Source organism: Diadema setosum, chromosome 2, assembly GCF_964275005.1.
Source record: "Diadema setosum chromosome 2, eeDiaSeto1, whole genome shotgun sequence".
NCBI lineage: Eukaryota > Metazoa > Echinodermata > Echinoidea > Diadematoida > Diadematidae > Diadema > Diadema setosum.
In genome coordinates, this window is record NC_092686.1 from 33,518,229 (window position 1) to 33,539,505 (window position 21,277).

A 21,277-nucleotide genomic window follows, 5' to 3' on the forward strand; every position below is an offset into this window, starting at 1 on the left:
TCTAAATTCTTCTAATTTCATGAAGTAAATTCATGAGTTTATTGGCCAAGTTTGCCGACACCTTGGGCATACATATCAAGACACTTTGTAGGCTACGTCTGTGACTGCATCATAACTCTTTGTTTTATATCGGAATCCCCAAACTGGTACAGTTCTTATTTATTTTTTAAGTTTGTTCACAAATTTTACAACAATGTAAAGCAAGATTTACTCCCAGTTCTTGCTGATTATAGGTAGATGTAAATCTTGGCCATGGTATGAGCTAATATTGCAAGAAGAAAAAATATACATAAATAAGACATCAACTGCTCTGTGACAGCCAATCTCCTTCAAAAATGCTAAAAATTGCTCACAAACAGCTATGTTTGAACCATTCGTGTTTTTGTTTTAAAAAAGGCGTCAAATCTCCCTGTACATGCAAAGAACTGTCTACAGAAAATCTCAACAAACAATTTATCCAGAAAGTAATTTTGGATAAAAATAGTTTTCTTTCCACAATTATTGAATGCTACATCATGACATAAACTCTATTTAATTCCAGAAAGATAGTCCTATGTGGCAATGGAAAGTAGGTATTGGTACCTTAAAAGCAATATGCAACAAGTATGGTGTAGCAGCTTGTACAGCAGTTTCTCTATCATCATCATCAGCAGCAGCAACATGAAGAATATGGCAATTCTTTGTCATCATCTTAAAGCATATTGCTACAGTGTCAGCTAATAGAACAATCTCTACCAAAAGAGGTGATTTAAAAAAAAATACATTGTATATACATATAAATATATATCATTTGGTTACAATGTAGACACAGTCACCCAGTCCTTTATCTAAATTGTGCAATGGCCTTTCAAGATTCACATGCATGATGAAGTGTGAATAAAAGATACAAAATGATACCGAGCCTAATCATGCACACAGGTACCTGGCTCTTAAAAAAAAAAAAAAGGAGGAAAAAAATCCATGAATTCTGAGTCAAGTTTCACTACTTATAGGACTTGATCTCCATTGCAATCAATGCAGTTCCCATGGCAACACTTCAAATGCTCCATAGTGAACAGATGTTGCCTGTCTATGTCCACAGTGAATGGTAATATTCCAATATTCCAAGGTTGCAGTTGCTGGGATATGCATGATGAAAGGGGAAATTCCTTGAAGCAAAAGCAAGTGTGGCTGGGAAAGGAGTTGAGACTCGGGCAGCTGCTATTCCATCTCATCCTCCATCGTCATGGGGACAGGGGCTGTCACATTCAGTGAGCGCCACCCCACCGGGTCGTAGGTCCACTTGGGGTACATGCGCTTGTAGAGGTTCATCAGCACTGTGTCCTGAGACTTCATCTTGCCATCAAAGATGCACTTCATGTGGCCATGGGTGCCTGGAGGGAGAGGTGGGAGAGAGGTAGTCAGAGTAGAAACAAGTGACATTGGTCCTATTCAAGTGCTCAAAAGTGAACTTGACTAAACCAAACCATACTTTAGTGTACCATACCATACCATGCCATGCCAGATTGGGAACATTCGAGCACTCTGTGGAGAAAACATACCTTATGAGCTATTCTTGGACTCCAATTAGAACTAAGAAGGGTCACACGTTTTGTAGCAACCAACACCTTCACCTCACAGGCCAATGTTTTATACAGCAGGTGTCATTCATAACAAGGCAATCGCCAAATTGTGTCTCGCCCATTCGCGTACAAGGAATTAATATTTTTTATAACTCCCAAAAGTTAATTGACCTGCTTATGACCTTTGACCTTGTGGTGACCTTCAATACCCTAAGGGACATTTACCATCCAAGTTTGGTCACAAACGGACAAAGGGATCAAAAGTTATGAGCCACAATCAAAATGCGCCCTAAAAACATAACATTGGGCCCTAAAGTTTGTTGACCCCTGTCTGTGACCTTTGACCTTGTGACGACCTTCACCTCCCCAAGAGACATGTTCCATTAAAGTTTGGTCACAAACGGACAAAGGGATCAAAAGTTATGAGCCATAATCGAAACGCGGCATAAAAACTTAACATTGGGCCCTAAAAGTTCGTTGACCCCTGTCTGTAACCTTTGACCTTGTGGTTACCTTCAACTTCCCAAGAGACATCTACCGTCCAAGTTTGGTCACAAACGGACATAGGGATCAAAAGTTAGGAGCCACAATCAAAATGCCTCCTAAAAACATAACATTGGGCCCTAAAGTTTGTTGACCCCTGTCTGTGACCTTTGACCTTGTGACGACCTTCACCTCCCCAAGAGACATGTTCCATTAAAGTTTGGTCACAAACGGACAAAGGGATCAAAAGTTATGAGCCATAAACGAAATGCACCCTAAAGACTTAACATTGGGCCCTAAAAGTTCGTTGACCCCTGTCTGTAACCTTTGACCTTGTGGTTACCTTCAACTTCCCAAGAGACATCTACCATCACCCAAGTTTGATTGCCATTGTAGCAAAATGTGCTGAGTTATGTGTGATAAGAGAGTCTTGCAAGTAAACTTTAATGTCTGACCTCAAATGACCTTTGACCTCATCATGTGACCTCTTACGGCACCATAACATGAAGGTACCCCCAGTGCATCCATCACCCAAGTTTGATTGCTTTTGTAGCAACATGTGTCGAGTTACGAGTGATAAGAGAGTCTTGCAAGTAAACTTTAACGTATGACCTCAAATGACCTTTGACCTTATCCTGTGACCTCCAATGGCACCATAACACGAAGGTACCCCCAGTGCATCTATGACCCAAGTTAGGTTGTAATCCAAGCAACTTATGTGAAGTTATTTGTCAAAAGAGAGTCTTGCAGGTAAACTTTAACATAGAAAAGAGGGTCTTGCACATACCCTTTAATATATGACCTCAAATGACCTTTGACCTCATCACATGACCTCTGACAACACCATAACATGAAGATACCCCTAGTGCTTCTATCACCCAAGTGTGGCTGCCATTGCTGTAACAGTTGCCAAGTTATGCATCATAAGAGAGTCTTGCAGGTAAACTTTAACATTTGTGACGGACGACGGACGGACGACGGACGGACGACGGACGGACGACGGACGGACGCCATTTGGATCCCTTAGTCTCGCCTTCACCTCCGGTGGGCGAGACAAAAACCGACTCTTTGTATTATGACTAGTGTGTGTCATTTTTCGCGAGTAAGGCGCTATTTGCAAATTAAAAACACACGAAAATATGAACTCTTGATATTGACATGAGTGGGACAGCCCACATACATTTTTTCCATTCAGTACTGCACTACAAGATCGCGAATTTAACCACTCAAGAAAATGTCTGGAAGTATCGATTCATGAAAAATTAGACTTGCTAAATACATGGTAAATACAGTATGTACAATATCAGTAACCACATTTCCATGGTATGGCACTGTATGTTTTTAGCACAATGCTTAGTATTCACTGTTAGCCTTCCATATTAAAGATAAATAAGAGTGAAATATGCAGATGTCCGCAAACATTCAGAGAAGTTCACAGGAAATTCAGTAAACACTTCCAATTCTTTAAGACTGCCGCAGTTTGAGCTAAACTCAGCCACATGTTCTTCTGACAGCAAATTTAACTCTAGCATGAAATAAGGTGAAAATTCCAGAGGGAATGATTAATGAAGAATAATTGCCACATTCTTTCAGCCAGTTTTTTAAGGTGCTATGAACCCACCTGCCTTCTTGCCTAGCAAAACAATTCAATGTCTGACAAATAAGGTGATTATGTCCTTGCCTATCACAAGTATGATGCCCCTATGAAAATGCCCCTCTTGGCTAGCTAGCTAAGTTGGGAAAATGTCTTTTGATATGGACTGCAAGGAGGTGGGGGGTGGGGAAGGGGTGATAAATCTTACCCAGTGGCTCTCGGATGTGGCCCCTCCTGCCCCACTTGGTGCGCAGCTCAATGGGCTTGAACCACATGATGTCCTCTGTAAAGAAGTGGGAGATTAGAAATCAGAAGGAGACATAGGCACACACAAACACACACACAATTACAACACACAGACACACACCTATATACTTGGTACATACACCCCAATGTATACACGTTAGGTGGAAAGGTATCAGAATGATAACTGCACAGCAAGGTTGCTGTGATAAGCATACCGGTAATAATCCTGCAATGAGAGATTAGAAATCTTCACTAGCACGTCCCTGCCAGACAGGGATATGAACAATCACAAACAAACAGACAAACGGACAACATCCACCTTCGTACATACAACACTGAATGCAAACACAAAACACACGAGAGGATACAAACAACTACAGACAAACTGACACACACTCAACTTGGTATGTACACCACTGAAGGCAAACACATCCAGATCAAAGAGGTCTGAATGATAACAAAACATGTTCAATGTGTCCTGTGTGATAGACCTTCAATACAGGCTTGTTGATTTCAAATGTACAAGGTAAATTTGGCTTCCTTGAAAGACGGATAGAGGAGTGATGGACTGACACTACTATAACACAGACACATTGAATGCTTTCCTATACTAGTGAGCTGTAAATGGACAATAGCCTGCATTATGAAACTTGGCTATTGTAGAAAACCCTACCAAATGCACATGTACCTAGAAGCCAATTAAGGAAGTCATCCTAGCATAATTATGTAGCCAGACAATATAATAGGGAAACTGATGCAAAATTTTCCAGAGTATAATATGAAAAGAGAAATATCATCAATGTCTCCATTTCTGCATACATTTATGTCAAAAGATCTTTTTTTAATGAACACGTTCTTCTTCTCGAACCTCTGTTGAAGAACATGTATCTGACCACAGCCTGTCTGTTGATGATCTTGAAGGGATGACCACTGAGGACTACCCTCTTGACCACTATCCTGTCCGGATTGACCCCCAGCAAGGTTCCCGTGGCAACCAGGTTGTGTGTGCCTAAAGTGGAAGGATGAGAACAGCTGCATTTTAGCACTTGCATCAGGAAGAGACAACACGATGATGTACACATCATGTGATACGTTTTTTCAATTTGATTTATTTGGCTTTGATGTTATTCATCCATTCATTCCAGTGTACTATTACATTAAGGCCAAATCTAATAACATCTCTACAGCTGATATTACTGGTAACTTTGAAGGTGGGATGATCATGGAGAATTTAAAAACATACACATGTGTGGCCATGTGAGAATACTTATTAACTTTCTTTAAGTACATTAACGGCAGACCTTCTGCAAACTTCTGCAGATCAAAAACATGCAGTTACACAGTAAAAATACCAAAATCCCCACAATAGAAAAAAGAAGACATTTCTAAGGTAATGATCATATTCTGGGTAAAAAAAAAAGGGGGGAAAATTTAAACACGAATCATCCTAACAAAATTTAGAGGGAACCCAAACCCAAAGAGCAATGTGGATTGAGTAAAAGTAGCAACATTAGTAGAACACATCAGTGAAAGTTTGAGGAAAATCGGACAATTGATGCAAAAGTTAAGAATTCCACAAAAAAAGAAATTATTTTTCATGAAAATTACATATTCCATCAACTTGATACTGACATATGTTAAGAGTAGCAATTATTCCCCTTGCTTTCTGAAAGCGGTTAGTCAAGTGTTCTTTCATTATGCTAGAAAAGTGAATTTTTGTGGAATTCCCTTTTATATTTTCTTTATATTGTTGCCCACTCATACGTCATAACCTGTAGTAGTCTCCTCATCCAGCAGTTCCAAAACCAAAACTTTAAAAATTCATAACTTTTGCATCAATTGTCCGATTTTCCTCAAACTTTCACTGATGTGTTCTACTAATTTTGCTGCTTTTACTTAATCCACATTGCTCTTTGGGCTTGGGTTCCCTTTAAGACAATCTTTTGTTGTTTTTCTATATACAGTGCACTTCGGTTATAACGAATATGATTATAACGAAATTCCAGTTACAACAAAATAAAAATCCATGTCGCAAAATTATTGGCTTTATTTTTTTCTATTGTTTATTTGTTTGGTTAACAAAAATTTTGATATAACGAAACAAAATGCCAGTCCGGAGGACTTCGTCATAAAGAGAGTCCACTGTAAAGCATGTTTCCTTGTTTTTGGCTCTTGTTTGTGAAATGAGCAAATCTTCCCTTGAAGCAAGTCGGATGCAGGAGTGACTTTCCTTTCTTTACAGAAATTTGAGACTTTGCACTCACCATCTGGGAGCTCTTTGAAGACCAGTACGGTGGAAGGCGGAAACATGATGGGAGCAAACACGCTGGCCACTGTGACAGCAGAGTCCTTGGGTAGAAACCTTTCATACTGTGGCGAGATCAAAAGAAAAGACAGGAAAGTTACATTTAAAAGCCACTTTACCTTTGTATACCTAGCGCTGCAGGTGCCTACTTAACCACTCCTTTGTATACCCAGATCACTATTGTGTCCACCAATATCATACCCAAGCATCAGTGCAGACACAGGTACAAGAAGTAAAAATTACAGCAGAAAACAGCAAACAGTTTCTTCAACCTTTGCTATTTTCTACTTAGCATTCTCTTGTGTATTTGTGTTTTTTTTTTTATCAGCTTAGAAATCAGCAAATTTTCTTTCCCAAACATTACAATTAATTCAATGAATATGTTGGCAATCTTGGCACCCATCAGCACTGCTGATAGGGTGCTTAGTTTTCCCTCCTTTTTTTTTCCTTTCCCAGCAATGGAAAAATGGAGTGTGGTGTATACACAGGTGCACTTTATATAACCTTATATTTATGGTACAAATATTACATTGTGTTGGAAAGAAAAAGAAACACATGACCACAATCATGCAATTGTAATATATTATGTCAGCAGCATGGAATAACAAAGCAAAGCAAAAGCACTAGAAATCATGATGAAGTCTACATCGAGCCTACTTTGAACAAATCTGTGGAATTCAAAAAGGAGTAATGATTACCAAGGTGCAGATAGCGGAAATGTTTGTCTGACACAAAGATAGCACTGTGGTATAGGTACAGACACCGGGAAGAAAAAAGAAAAATCTGTGTTTATTCACTGATATGGAAGCTGTGCTATTCCTACCTTGTGCTTGCCTCCAGATGTGTGCTGGGAGAAGATTGGCCCTGCCCTGAATCGCCGATACCCAACCTGAAAAATTAGCGGCTCCTGCAATGCAAATTTAATATCATGTACAAAACAGTCTCAGAATTCATGGAACACATATGATTTCACTGCTCACGTATACAAGAGATGTGGGGGAAGGACATCACTTTGGTGATGTGGGCCCAATGTTGTGAACATGTTTCTGTACTTGTATTTCCACAAACTTTATAGTTTCACAAATTTCCTTCACCAAGAATAGAGCCAAATCTGCATGTCACCCTTAATAAAGGCAAACATAATTTTTATGGTCTAACAGGCTAAAAAAAAAATGTAAAAAAAAATTGAACCTAAGATTCAGTAAGGGTATATAAAAAAAAAAAAAATCACTTTTCTAGCATAATGAAAGAGCACTTGATAAACTGCTTTCAGAAAGCAGGGGGAATAATTGCTACCCTAATAACATATGTTAGTATCAAGATGGAATGTTAAATTTTCATGAAAAATGAATTTTTGTGGAATTCCCTTTATATTTTCTTTATATTGTTGTCCACACATACGTCATAATCTCTAGTAGTCTCCTCATCCAGCGGTTCCAACACCAAAACTTTAAAAAATCTATAACTTTTGCATCCATTGTCCGATTTTCCTCAAACTTTCACTGATGTGTTCTACTGATGTTGCTTTCACTCATTCCACATTTCTCTTTGGGTCTTGGTTTCCTTTAACAGAGGGGCAGAATGTTATGGGAGAGAAGGAACAGCATTTCAAGTTTTCTCCTTCCTGTAGCTTTATAGTAAACTTTCAGTACAGCTTTTAAATCCATTGTGCCTCATCTTGACCTCTGACAGTCTAAGCACACTTTGTCTCTCACCTTTGACTTGACAGGATCAGTGAAATCTGGATGCCGCCTGATGGTGAAGTGAAGTACAGACATCTGAAATTTAAAGCCATGGTGCAGACATGGGTTACAACTTTCATGAATGCTTCTCAACGTTGCATATTATGGTGGTAAGGCAGTGACCCCCCCCCCCCAAAAAAAAAAAAAAAATAACATTTTCATACTTTTGATCATTAGCGCAATATATTATAGGCACACTTATTAATTGGCATTTGAATGTCCTTCTTCATATTTTGATTTGATGAACAGGTGTGTATGTGACTGTGAAAGCAAATAAATTGGCATGCCTTTCCAATTTGTTACAAATCAGGCAAAGGGAAGTTTTTCCAACTTAAGAGAGTTAGAGCTGAAATAAACAAGTGGTACAAACCACAACCAAACCGATGTTTTTATGAGACATTCGACCTAAACATGGCTGAGGATATACACCAAAGCGAAAGAAAGAGATATATTTACACATATAAAAGAGATATACCGAAGAGAGTATACAAGAAATATAATAATAAGAATGAAAGAGCTATACTGAAGAGAATGAAAGAGATATAGTAAAATTCAAGGGCTATACTGAGGCAATGATAAAGATATATACGGCAGATAATAAAATAAGACACCTTCTGTTCATGAGCCAGCAAGCCAAACACTACCAGGGGATGTGATGGATCGTAGTCATCTGTAATTACAATAGTCACAAACAAAAGAGAGAAAAAAAAATTAACCTATACTGGGTACATTAAAATGAGAAATACTGAAATGAGAGTCATAATACAGTCACTTCATAGGACTGATAAAGTGCTCTAGAGCACATTATCTGGATATAAAGAGCACATTACAGGTGACTACTACAATTCCAAAGTGTTGTAGAAGACAGACTGTAAAGCAACGCAAAGACTCAAGTCTACCCCTTCTATGAGATTTCAATGCAATGTCCATCACTCATCTCATGGAACACTTGCTAATCCTGTTCAGCTTTATTAGCTGCAAATCTAAATATCCTACCGCAAAGAAAATTAGCTGCGTGTCAAAATATATCCCATTATGATAGAATTCAAGAAGGTAAACAATAGATTTTGTTGCACTGATTGGCAAATTGCCTTTATTGTCATAAAACTATCCACCAATTATTAAGTTGTTGTTTGTTCTGTAGTAGCCACGATAAAAAATTACAGGCAGATATACTCGGCTAAACATGAACCAAAGGTCTCCTGTAAGGGCAATTTGTCAATCGGTTGCAATAAAACCAACTCAAATGCAAGAATTCATTAATTTCAAATAATAGATCAGGATCACACTCACCAAAGACACTTCTAGGTACATCTGATATGTGGATAGTGATGTAGTTGCCAACCTGGAAGCAAAGACAAATTTTGCACTGAACAAGGCTGACCTCAAGTGAATAAATTCACAAATATGTTGATTCCCATCAATGAATTAGCAACAAAGAATAAAGGTATATATCACAGAAGCAACTTCACAATTCATGGCATCAAAATGAAGGAAAGAAAATGTACTGCTTTCACTGGAATGTGCATCAGTGGCAGAAACAAGAACGACTCGTACACGGTATCACAGCAGCATCTAACTAAACTGCTGTCACACTCCTGACATAGAGCCAAGCAGTGAGGGGTGTACACAGTCATATTGTGGTTTGCCGTGAAATGTAGCTGTACACTGCATAAGCCAAACACTTCACAATATATTAGTTTTTGTGTATTTCTCTAGTCCATCAATATTTGTGAGATAAGCAACTCATGGAAATATTTCTTCCCATAATAGAAATGTCATGCATATCATCTCTGAGGTGGGAAATCTCTTGGTATTCTCTTGAATACTTAAATAAGTAGTACTTATTTCTCATACTGCCACTGTGGTTCTCAACTGTAGATTCAACCACAGCTATAGCATCTTCGTGGCAATTACACTAGTCTGCTAGTTGTATAAAGCATGGTAGGGAGTGACTCTTGATCATGGCTGACAGTTTACCTGCCTGATGATAACAGGTTATCCCACAATCAATAGTGTAAAACCAGAAACATTCGCGACATGAAACTATCGCGAATTGGGGCCAACGCCCCTTTCCATGGCATGTTACTTTTGCGAATTGCGTATATATACCAAAACTTTTGTGAATCTTGGCCCCTTGTGAAATTCGTAAAAGCTTCATGGACGCAAATATGTCAGGTTTTACGGTAGGTCTTATCAGAAGACGAATGGATATGTGCAACTTCTGTACACAGCAATCCCTACATATTGTGCCACAAAACAGACATCATCTTTTCTTAATAAGTAAAGTGGACTTCCGTCATATTAGGTCGTCAGGACCAGCAATTTTCTTTCATTATATCGAAATTTCGTTATAACAAAACAAAGAAATAACAAAAAACATGAGCGGATGATGTTGCTACCTGAATTTTTACTTTGTTGTAACCAGAATTTCGTTACAACCGTATTCGTTATAACAGGAGTGCACCGTATACAAGCTGATACCATAGTCACACATTGTTGCAATGTCAGTATGAAACATCTGCAGCTAGTTGTTGAATTTAGCCTAATAGAATTGTGCAATTGTGGCTGATCAATGCACACAAATACGTGATTTGTTACCTTCGCGCATGAGTCAGAGGTGTAACAATCAATCAACAATTACTACGAGTCTGCGGACTCACCTCGGCCAAACTATCACTCTTGGTGGCCAGCACTCTCTTCTTGGTCCTATCAAAACTCTCAAACTGGAAGATCCTGGCGTAGTCATGGGGGAGGTTTTCCTTCGGGTCCCACGGCGACGTGCGGAAGCTCTTCAATCCCCGATACCTGGTACCGAAAGGAGGAAACAAAATTTTAAAAAAGACTGCATCAATGAAAGGAAGGGTTTTGGAGGAGGCTCAAGTGAACTGAAATCTCTGACACCATATCCCAAATAAATGTTGTGCCATGCACACCACAGAGGTATATGGCAAAAACCACCACACAGGATCTCTGTGAAATTCTGTTTATACCACAAATTAATATGTTCCTGGCAAGTATCGAAGCCATATATATATATATATATATAGTAAAGATATTCTTCTGAAATATCAAGCACATACATATGACATGTGAAACTACACACTTCCAAGTACTTGAAAGCAATCATAGAAATAACTGACAGAGCGAATACATTTTGAAATATTACAATTCACTTGAAAACACAAAGACTTTGTCTCTTACATTGAAATGTCAAAATCCTTTGACTAACGGTCTTTTTGCCATCGCATAAAATCAGCAGTCCAGCCATCACCACCCTTACAAGTAAAACCATAAAATGACAAATTGACATTATGATGATGAAAGTATCTCCACTCACTGATCAGCAAGAGCATTAACTCATTGCCTCTGACAATAAATCATTTTTTGTAGATTTGATACATGGCATATGTAGTTCCTGTAAGTCATAGGTATAAGTACCAAACTGATTTTTTTTTCTCTGCCGTTATGTAAAAAATGCTTGTTCTTACCTTGCAAATCTCACCCTGGCATTCGTGTGCATCGGTGTGTCTATCTCGTCTGGGAACATCTCATTCATCCGTTCTTCCCTGTACTTCTCAAGCCTTTCAGGGAAGAGGACCAAAAAAAAATAGAAATACCATCATTTCCCCATCAAATGTCAGCTTGTGTCATGCAGAACCTTATTCTTCAACTCTAAATGAGAAAGAGGAGAGCAAGAACATCATCAGAGTTATGATTAAACACAAATTATAATGATTTAACTTGAAGTATTCATGCTTACATTTCCCGCTCCGCTTCCTCATCAAAATGGACGTCGTAGTTCTCCTTGCTCCCACCACTGATGCTGACCTATCAAACAAAATGCACCAAGAGGCAAAATATTTGGCTATTCATCCACATGTGTCAGTTGTCAGCAGCAACATTTATCACCAGTTAGGGATGACAGTGCTGAATAGTTGTGAATTGTGAACTGTCTTCATTTTCACAACACACCAACACTTTTTATAACTCTTTTTTTTTTAAGTCTTATTTTACAACACAGCATTTCAGTTACATGTATGAAAATGCAGGGAATATTGCCATGGCCAACTATGTTAGAGGCAACAATATATTAGGATTACTTTGTGAAGTGATTTAGATATGGACCTCAATGGCAGTTGTCAGGCAGGCCCTCTACCTATGACTCACAGTATAATGGATGCTAAGCTGCAACATAAAAGAAGCTTCCATGAGCCTCAATGAAAGAGAATGAATGAAAATAAAACTTGAAAAGAAAAGGAGCATGTCCATGCGTACATTTATACTTTCTATCTCTCTCTCAAACTCACACAAAAATACATTTTATACATGTAAATTACCTACTTATTATCTACCTTTATCAAAGCAAAGATGCATATGTACACACAGAGATATGTGCACACATAGATGTAACTGTAAATGTCCCCACTCACTGTGTCAAACTCCATATCATCTGCCTCCGTCCCACCTCCAACCACTGACTCCGAGTCTGCTGATTCTGGTATAGGAACATCATTGTCATCATCTTCAGCTTCACTGTCCTACAGGGTTTGTAAATAGATGGAGACCATATCACAACTTAATCACGGCAAACAGAAAAAAGAATGTCAAAAATAATAACATCAAATTCTTGAGATTTGGAGGATCATATGTCACTGGTATCAGTGAGTTATTACCTGGCATTAATATTCACAGATACTTGTTGATAAACAGAGATTGAAAGCAGGTGAATGCACAAATACAATCGACCCAATCTGGAATGACTCCCCAACCCATGTCACTGCGAGATGCTTGGCCTGAAAAAGATTAGGACTGGTATGTTTATAGAATGATGCTATTCAAACTAAGGATATGTTTGAAGTCCAGTATGTATCCTGTCTTGAACTGCACAAAGAGTGTGGAGAACAATCAACTTTGCACATATAAATCATGTGTTCTGTAATATTACAGAACTTTTTCCATCCTTTGTTACAGTAAGACAGAGTTGTAGAGAGAATGATGAATAATGTGTAACACTCAAGTTGAATTCCTAAGGAATGCAATGGAGCAATATGACATCATGCACAGGACATTCAGACAGAGAAATGCAGCCATGATTACCTCCTCATCTCCAGTCTCGTCATCCTCGTCATCTTCCTCATCATCATCGCTCTCAACTATCCACGTCGCCTGGTAGTCCGACGTGCCCTTCGGTACTCTCTTCACAATCTGTTTCTTGTTTTCCTCTTGTAGGGCAGCTACATCATGGAGGAAGAGAAAAATAGATATCAATGCTTAGTTCACCTAGATAAGAATGAAATTACTCTTGTGAATATATCTTTTTATCAACAATACAGAAACCGCACAATATTGACACATCTTCTCTTGGAAACTTCTTTGCACCCTGTCGTAACCCTGTGCACCTCCACAAACATGATCATAAACACACACACCCACACACACACATATATATATATATATATATATATACACATATGAAGGGGAAAAAACCCACATCAACACCATCATACAAACAAGCAGACACACATATCCACAAACACACACACACACACACACATGGTGAGTTTTTAAAATCTATGCATGGTTCTTGTTGCTTGACTCTTTTGAAATGCCTTAGAACTTATACACTTACACCAGACATTATAACACAGACATTATGCATTATGGACCCATTAGGAGCACATTGTGACTTGATCCAAAGCCTACTTCACCCATTCAAATGCCACAACACCTTTAGGGACTGTCTATCCTCAGTTGATAGGTGGGTTATATTTCTAAGATGGGTCATTTTGACAGGCACTTCTAACTTTTGATGGCATTTCCACACAAGCCCATACAAACAAACAAACAAACACAACAGAGGAAACACCACATTCATTCTCACCTTCGGCCTCAGCGAGTTCTTCCTCCGTCGGCCATGTTTGCTCTCCGGCCATGGGGTCTGGCTCGGCCTCTGCCTGCAGGGACTCTTGGTTCTGGCTGCCTGCCACCTCCAGTATCCTGGGACCTTCTTCCATGGTCTCCGTCTCATCATCGTCCTGTAATTTGGGATGGGACCACATCAGTCATCAGCTGAGCATCGAGAAGTCAGTAACACGTTGCACTGATGAGGGGGTGGGGTGGGGGGAAAGTGGAAGGGGCAGAACATTTGCAGCTCAAGCTTTTGTCCTCCCTTGCCACATACTACACCCACTGGTTGAAAGATTTTCAGTGAGCAACTGACAAGTCTTGACCATCCCCAAATAATAACTTCTGGCAAGACCAACTACTGCATACGCCATATATTGCGCGAGTCTACATTTTCGCAAATCGGAAATTCCCAATGATTTTGCGAGTGGTTAAATTCGCGATCGTGGAGTCCCGTACTGAATGGAGAAGTGTACACACGTACATCACATTCACATCGGGATCAGAGTCAATATTTTCGTGTGTCTTTAATTTCGCGAATAGCACCTGACTAGCAAAATCCCTTAGCGAGACTTAACAAGCACATCTCGTAGACAACCACATATAGATCATTTCCATAACTCGGATCTAAAAACTGCGGTACTATATCTTTATAATGGCATACACACACTGGTCAATCTTTAACAGCTGACATAAAACTACATAGGCATCGGATTACATGCATAAGACATTAAAAATCTCATATAATGTCGGTAGCAAGGGCTGTAAATAGCATCAGTGACTTTGCAAATAATTTATGCAATATAAGTTAAAAAAACAAACAAAAACAAAACAATGCCCACAATAAACATTTGCATTTGTGACAAAAAGCAACAAAGTTCACTCACAACTGCCATAGCATCGCCATCTTTCTTTGCTTTCCTCTTGACCTTCCTAGGATTCAAGGGACAAGGGTCAGCAGGGCCATCAATTTGAGCCATTTGGAAGTCGCCATACCCCGGCAGGTGGACCAGTCCATTCACAGAGAGGGGTGCTCCTCTCACGAATCCTGTCACCTTCAGGGTTCCCCTCCCTTCCTGCAGTGAAAACATGAAGACAAACCATTTAAAGTGAACACATTTCTTTTGCAACTGCTGTGAGGTGAAACTGATTCAAAATATATTGCAAAAAGAAACTACTGCACTAGTTTAAGCAAAGCACCCTCTTTCCTTCCTTCACAAACTGAGTTTTTTTTACACAGGAATCCACAAAAACAAGAGCACATAGTAAAAATACTAATACATCAAAAATTCATTTGACAAGAATTAAATCATACAATTTCATGCATCATTTATAATTTAGTATATCACTTATAAACTACAAATTCATTTCAACCTTTACACGCAGTAATAACAGTGTTCTTGGTTTTTATCTTTTCGGTTATCACAAATGAGTCGGTACAGGCATACCTGTGTTGCGCTGGGTTCAAAAGTCACATCATCCGCCAACACGTGGGGTCGAATGTCGCGCCACTTGACCCGGTTCAGTTTCTGCTCCGCCAAGTGTCGCAAGAGAAGCACATTATCCTGGTCACTGTCGAGGGCATACAACTTGCCATCTGCAAACCTGAAAAGCAGTGAATGACAATTTGTCAGACACACTTTACAAGATTTACTCAGTTTGTTTTATGAACTTAGAATAGATAGAGCCGAGATATATACATATAAAGCCTATCCTATACTGAGATATCAGATTAAATGATCTTATTGCACTAAAATAGCATACCGAGTATGATTCTCATGAGTGCAGGAAGAGAGGTGAGACAATTCTGAACATCATCACTTCTAATTGCAGCATGAATTTATCAATAAGTTCTGAGTTTACAAGTGCAATTTTTATCTCCCATTTTTCAGTGCAACTTTTCAGTGCAATCAGACTGCCCATTGCTCCCCACAGCACAAGAGTCCAGAAAAGCCAAGAGCATGAATGTGTTTCAAGGGATATGTGGAGAATAAATAAAGTAAAATCTGTTAAGAACAAGATCAATGGTCATTACATACATTTTTATCCAACATTCCAAATTTTAGTGTACAATTAAATTACCTTCTCTCAATTTGTTTCTGCAGGGACTTTTTGACTTCAGTTCGTTTCTTCAGCGGAACATCTTTCAGTCCCTGTCGGCAGAGGAATAAAGGCAAGTAGCATAAGAATCATTCCTACAACAACACACACACAATAATACCTTGATTCCTCCATGGAATATGAATCTGCAACATGATGACACAATGTGCATTCACAATCAAAACTCCACTGACATTACACTGCTCAAAAAGTGACAACACTTTCAATGGACAATAAATTCAGTCTAACCACCAGCCCATAGATCTATGAAAGATTTCAAATCAACCCTCTGCCATGTTCAATATAATCACTGGTTCTGATTTGCCTGTGAGAACACCACCACGACCGCCATTATGAATGATCAGTCTGCAGGGTTTCACAAGTCTCGCTTTGGTTCAGGATTTGGCTTGTCAAACCCACTGTCTTTATTCTCTTCCAAACTTTGGAGTACAACAACCCAAACAGTGTTCTCAGTAGGACTTTTCTGAATGGTTTATAACTACTTCACAATACAAAGATCTTGAAGCACAGGCCAAGCAGGTTTACTTAAATGAGTGAAGCTTTAGCTTGTGAAAAAAAAAAAAAAAATGATTACAAACTCCATGTTCCATGATTTTATCCAGCTTTTGTACAAGTGGGTCATAATTGACATCTGCACATCTTTGAACAAATCAATAAAAAGGTATTATTTATTCTACCTATTCAACACTCATATACATGTATAAAATAGCAATTTTGACACTGTTTCCACTGTGGAATTTCCATCCAAAATCACAGAAAATAATGACATCAAATTTTATGTGTGAAATCAAACAGTCACACTCAATTTTGACTGCAATAGCCTGACAATGCCTACCTGGGTGGCAAATGTGACGGACGGCAAGCCCTGGGCAAAGAGACAGGACAGGCAGAGGTCACCCCAGTCGTCCCAGCAGGCGTTGGGGTCGACCAGGCAGAGCACGGTGTCTGCCGCCTTCGCCGTATCAAGAATGGCCGACAGGTTGCTGGAAGGCACAACGATACTGAATCTCCTCTTGAATCGGGGCAGGCTGGAAATTAATTTAATCAAATCATTGAAATGTCACTAAGTACTTATTTATGAGCATGCACTGAACCTGAGAAACTATCAATAATTTGCACAGTTGTAGTGCAACTCAATACAGCAATAACTAAATCACCATTTTTATATGATTCACTAAATACAAAAATGTTCAATAGAGAGGTAAAAGTCAGGTGGCATATTTTTGAATGATTTTTTTTTTTGTTCTTCACATATGACACAATTGCTGATTATTGAAAATCACCTGGAACTGAACCTGATCAGTTAGAATTATGATATAACTGCTAATGTGATTTGATTGACAACAATAATGATAGCACTGATAGCCATTCTCAAAAGTTTTATCAATTGATCAAGGCAGTAGGGACATATTAAGATATCGTGTCTACACTCCACAATAAAAAAAAAAGTAAAATTTCATCCATGCACAACATAGTATTATTGTAAAGATTCAGGGTAAATGGAAATTTAAATCCTCCAAAGAGAAATATGAAAAAAAAAAAGATCATACCAGATGTGAAGCAAATTACTGTTGCTGCTAGGATACTCCACGGCATCACTGTCTGCTGCCCTTAGGCAGCCAACGATACGGTCTACATCCACTGCACCGTGGAGGGGTAGGACCATCTAGAAATATAATCAAACAGAAGCAGGAGAAACATATCTGGTGATGTACATGTATAGGAATGAACATGTGTATCTTGCACAGTCATATGTAGCAATTGCCAAACTACTTACAGTGGACTTTCAAATTATGTGAACCAATTTCAGCTTGTGTTGAGCTATCATTCTAAGCACAAATATAGGAAAAGATGCCACCACCAAGTAATCCTTCATTTCCTCCGTGTGTTAACTTTTTTGTGAGCGATCACACAGGTTTACAGAGGCTATCATCAATATGCTCATATCCATTATTTGACATGGTTAATGCAACAAAGAATGCATGGATCATAACAAGTCAGTAAACAGGTTGCTATTTACATAAATATATTTTACCTGCTTCACAATGCTAGACAATACTACTCTACACAGACTAATAAAACTGCACACAAATAAAATTGAAACAGTCATTTTAGTCACAACTATTGCCATAAACACTATTTGTAATACTCCTAAAACCCTGCTTTGAGAAAACACTGAATGTTGTGAATCAAATAGTAACTGAGGCAATGAACAATACATGATACTGCATGATGCAAAATGAGGTACATGTACAGTGCACTCCCGTTATAACGAACACGGTTTTAACAAAATTCCAGTTAAAACTAGTAAAAATTTAGGTTGCAATATAATCGGCTCTATGTTTTTTATTGTTTATTTGTCCGGTAGTAATGAAATGTCGATATAACGAAAGAAAACAGCTGGTCCAAAGGACTTTGTTATAATGGGAGTTCACTGTAGCCTCGTAAGTTCCTTACCACCAAGTTCGGGGGTGCATCAACGCCGCCCATTCTCTTCTGGCTCAGCAGCTCATCTCGTTTTTGTCTTCGTAGCTGTAAGGCCTGTGTAGTGTGGAAGAAACCATGGAACCATGTTTGTTTGTTGGTTACCTTCATTTCAGAGGGTCACTCGTGAAGCAATCACACTGGTAAATGTAAATGTCACGTGATCTGTGAGTAGGCCCAACTCTCTCATTTCTCTACACCTGATATGAATCACTCTATAAGTGAACACGCTAATACTGTCACTGAAACATTACTGGAAGACAACATGCTAAGAGAAAATGATTTTTTTTTTCTTTAGAAAATACTCTTGTTCTAAACTGTTAAATTCCACTTTTGAGTTGTGAATTACAGAAATAGAGCAAGCAAAAATGGCCTGATCTTCTTTTAACTGGAACAGTCATACAAAAATGTTATTCAAGGGGGGGGGGGGGGGGGGGGGCAGGAGGAAAACTTGTGCATTCTGTGCATTAGGTACACTCATTTCTCTCATAGCCAAAACTGAAAGAAACACTTCCCAGACCCACATAGTACTTCTTCTCGTGAGAAAAGAGAATTTATCAGCAGATGTTTCAAGTCAGGTAGTAAGCAAATACTTACTTCTAAATACTGAAGTAGATCTAGAGTAAAACCACCAGTTTTCGGACACTTAAGCTTTTCTGCAATATTTGTTCAACTCAGATAATACATACAAAATTATATCTACTACAATGTATGTTAAATATATCAAACTACTTTTTCTCAATGTTGATTTTGTTAAATACATCATAAAATTTCAGAAAATCCTCAAATATCATCACCTTGATAATCCCCCAGAATCCGTCCGGCCTCTCCAGAATTTGGACGCAGGCTATACGCGTTCAATGTCAATGCATAAATGTACAAGACTGCTGAAAAATGTGCCACGCCATACCTTGTTGGTGCAAGGTTGCATCGGGGATGTTGTGGCACCCGTTGGTGTCTGAATTCTGGCGAGTTGGCACTTGCATTCAACCCCTGTACATTAAAAGTCACTGCATCGGCAAATACAGAGATTTTGTTATTCTTTTGTGTTTTTGAGGATACCATCACACTCTGAGTTTGCAATAAGTGAAAAATCTTGCAAGACATTGGCATATTTCTCAATTTTTAGTGCTTTTTGGCGACCACAATTCTAAACACACGACTTATTTTCGCTCATGCTTTGGAAAAGTTGTGCAGATTCTGCGTTTTTGACAGCGAAATCTGGGATTTTAGATGGATATTTGGAGGTCACTATAACTTATAAGGCACTTTCCTGTTGTGAATAACATACAGTGCAGTGCCAGTGTGTGAAACGATGTGATATATGTGTGTGTTGTGACAAAAGAATTCGCTGGCTTGTGATAAGTGAAAGGTGTCTGGATTCTGGAGGCCGGCCAAAAAACTGGGGTTTTTTCTATAACTAGTTTCTTCTCGAATAGGTCTAGAGTTCAAACCGCAGGCACAGTCATTTAAAGACTGGTCCATACCCCCTTACCTTATTCCTGCGATCAGCTTTGCTTAGTTCTCTCTTCCATTTCCTTGATATGTTCTTGGCATTTACTTTTCCTACAAAAACAACAAAACAAAACAGCAAATGCGGCATGCTATGCCATCCAACACTATTACACTAACAGTACAAGGATATCACTGTACAAAATTAACAGACTAGAACTAGGTTCTAGATTCTAGATCTAACGTTAGACTCCTATCATTTCTACCACTGACACAAGTAATTTATTCTGAAGAAATGAATGAAACAACAATGTCAACACTCAACTGCTCAACATTAACACTCGCCATGCTCACACAGCTCAGGGTAAAATTTATGGATTTAAATTTACTTTAAATCTTAATATCTGAAAGTGAAACACTGAAAGAAGAGACTGATTCTCTGAACCATTTAAAAATGTTTTGATGTTGACTGCAAGAAATACTAAATTTATTTAGTATTCGGCATAACAATCATGTTATGACTTATGGTAGACAGAAAGATCCGTCTGTCCGGAGGACTCTTTTTGATATTTTGCCATTAACGCTGTCCTCCGTATACGGAGGGGATCCGTGAAGCCAGACGCAGTCTCCGCGGAACATTCCCCGACGGACAGATACAGACCGATCTTTCGGTCAAGACTTATGGTACCTACCTTTTAGTTGCACATCTATTTTCCCCTTGCTACGGTGACGTCCTGTCTTGTGACCTTTATTTTGTTGCTTTAAAGGGCCTGCTCTGTGTGAAGTTTTCGCCATTTTAATTTGACGGATGATTTTAATTTACTTTACACTTAGAAACTAAACACATGTGTAAGGCAGCCGGCAGGGGTCTGGTCTCACCATAGCTACACTGGCTGAAAACGCGTGTCCATTGCACAACTGCACAGTGCGTAAGCTGTGTCAGTCACTGATCACGAATCGCATATCGTTATCCAGAATGTGGCTCACGCACGTGTCCGTAGCACTGCGTGTGCAGATTGTATGGCAAGCGAAAAAAGAAACTATGAATTTAGTGGCCTTGAGATGAAAAATATTTTCTCAGACCCCAAAAACCTCTTCAATATTTTTATGATGATGATTTCACAAATGTTATATGATGAGCCTTTAATCAATAATGATACATTGTAACGATAAATCCGAAAGGTCAAATTGTTAACTAACCAGTAGGAAAAAGAAGATTTTTCACATCAATCGGGTATAAACAACTTCACTTTCCTCCTCAAACTCATAATAGGGGCCTAAACGTAAATTAATTTATCTGAAAGAAGCACGTTTCTCATTATTGACTGTAGTAGTACGGGTAGTGACACAGCCATCCCGCTTGATCTGTAAATAGACTGTA

General features: G+C 38.8%; 1 protein-coding gene across 1 annotated transcript; it reads right to left on the minus strand.

Annotated features, from left to right (window-relative positions):
* Nucleotides 1–6: 6 nt before the first annotated feature.
* On the minus strand, nucleotides 7–20,747 carry LOC140241992 (pre-rRNA-processing protein TSR1 homolog). Its single transcript, XM_072321737.1, has 22 exons — nucleotides 20,589–20,747; nucleotides 19,940–20,010; nucleotides 18,418–18,501; nucleotides 17,511–17,626; nucleotides 16,796–16,988; nucleotides 15,922–15,992; nucleotides 15,288–15,444; nucleotides 14,727–14,915; nucleotides 13,817–13,970; nucleotides 13,033–13,169; nucleotides 12,366–12,473; nucleotides 11,696–11,763; nucleotides 11,424–11,516; nucleotides 10,596–10,740; nucleotides 9,226–9,277; nucleotides 8,544–8,602; nucleotides 7,906–7,968; nucleotides 7,014–7,097; nucleotides 6,150–6,255; nucleotides 4,754–4,894; nucleotides 3,848–3,922; nucleotides 7–1,373 (listed from the first exon to the last, which is right to left on the minus strand). The coding sequence occupies exons 1-22, from the start codon at nucleotides 20,689–20,691 to the stop codon at nucleotides 1,201–1,203; spliced, it is 2,442 nt and encodes an 813-aa protein (XP_072177838.1). The 5' UTR covers nucleotides 20,692–20,747; the 3' UTR covers nucleotides 7–1,200.
* Between the last annotated feature and the right edge of the window lie 530 nt (nucleotides 20,748–21,277).